This window comes from Sinocyclocheilus grahami, unplaced genomic scaffold (assembly GCF_001515645.1).
Source record: "Sinocyclocheilus grahami isolate Dianchi unplaced genomic scaffold, SAMN03320097.WGS_v1.1 scaffold4739.1, whole genome shotgun sequence".
In the NCBI taxonomy this organism is placed as follows: domain Eukaryota; kingdom Metazoa; phylum Chordata; class Actinopteri; order Cypriniformes; family Cyprinidae; genus Sinocyclocheilus; species Sinocyclocheilus grahami.
Genome location: NW_015509622.1, coordinates 3,711 through 5,241, shown reverse-complemented (window position 1 = coordinate 5,241; position 1,531 = coordinate 3,711). Strand labels below are relative to the sequence as shown.

The following is a 1,531-nucleotide window of genomic DNA, read 5'->3' as shown; positions in this document are numbered from 1 at the left end:
ACACTCCTCTTTCCCATACAATGTCCGTTCATATGTTTGACAAAAAGTGCAATAATAATAATAATAATAATAAACTATTATTATTATTGTATAAGTATTACAAATTGTTTTGTTGTCAGGACACTGTTATTATTATTAACAGCAAGTCATAGATATTAGTATTAAATATATTATTACAATTAATTATGTTGCTTGGACTTTTGTTGTTGTTGTTATTAGTAACAGTGATTAATAAATAATATTAATATTATTATTAGTAGTAGTATATATTCTAATAGTAGTTATTACAATTTATATAACAATTAATGTAATAATTATTAAAATGTATTTGGTGCCTGGACTACTGTACATATTATTAATATTATTATTATTATTACTATTTAGTGGTCTAGGCACCACAAAAATGGATAGTGGACTAAGACCTGATCACAACTAAAATGAACTAAAATGAGATGTGAGCAACTTTTATTGCACAAAGAGAACTGGATTTTTTTTTCAGTCTAGTTTTTTCACTCCAAGACGTAGAGGTAATCTATATGACTCGTGTTCTGTATTCAAAGTCTTCAGAAGGCATTTGAGCTTTAATACAGGCTTGGAGTCGAATGGACTACTTCTATGGTGCTTTTTTGAAGCTTGACAGCTATGGTCAGCTCTGTGAGCTGTCGTTATATTGGGAAAAAGAAAACTCCTTTTGTGTTCCATGGAAAAATTCCACTGGGTTTGTAACAATGTGAGGGTAAGTACATAATGACACAGTTTTCATTTTTGTGAACTATTGTTTGAAGGACAGAGAATGTGGTGAAATGAGGCATTGGGGCTTTGAAATAGGCTTTGTTGAACATGAAGGGATTTGGCCAGTGTAGTGGACTGGTTTACCTGCCGAAGGGCTTTCGAAGACTCGGGTGGTAATATGTTAGCATCCCAGGGGTCATTACATTCACAGGACAGCCTCCACTCCACTCCTCTTTTGCCCAGTCCTGAAAACACAACACAACCATTAACATTTTGCAGCAGTCAGTGTCAATGTGAACTCTAATTGTGGGCTAATAAATGATCTAGGAAACATCTGGACTCTGTGGTTGTGATGTGGCTTGTCCTTTATTTCCTAAAAGAGACAGATTTAATATGCAGGTGCTATTTGCATTGACACTGACAAAACGTTTAGATCTCTGGCAGACTACATTTGGCAGACAGTCTTCTTGTTTCTCTTCACACTGAGCAGGTTATTTTTATATTACTGCAGCTTCACATCATCATAAACTCCCTGCAACCTCCTATTTCTCTCTTTTAATAAGGTCACCTCAGTGAATTCTGTGTGGATTAGACTAAATGTTCCCTTCAGTTCATGTTCAATCTAAATAAAAAGGTCTAGAAATTATTTATAATTTAATTTAATGAAGAATTATTCATTATTCATGGCATTATTCATCATTAGAGCCCTGTAGCCTTTCTTCATGAAATACCTTGATGGTCTTAAGTAGGCATTGTGGTTAATGTTGAATGTTCTTAAATGCGCCTGTAGATTTTATGA

General features: G+C 33.8%; 1 protein-coding gene across 1 annotated transcript in view; it reads right to left on the bottom strand.

The window, feature by feature from the left end:
* Positions 1-944, bottom strand: part of LOC107576971 (amine oxidase [flavin-containing]-like) — a 7,491-nt gene extending 6,547 nt beyond the window's left edge. The window contains exon 1 of the mRNA XM_016263090.1: positions 877-944. Within this exon, the coding sequence (XP_016118576.1) occupies positions 877-932 (56 nt within the window). The 5' untranslated portion in view covers positions 933-944. The remainder of the gene's footprint in view (positions 1-876) is intronic.
* Positions 945-1,531: the final 587 nt, after the last annotated feature.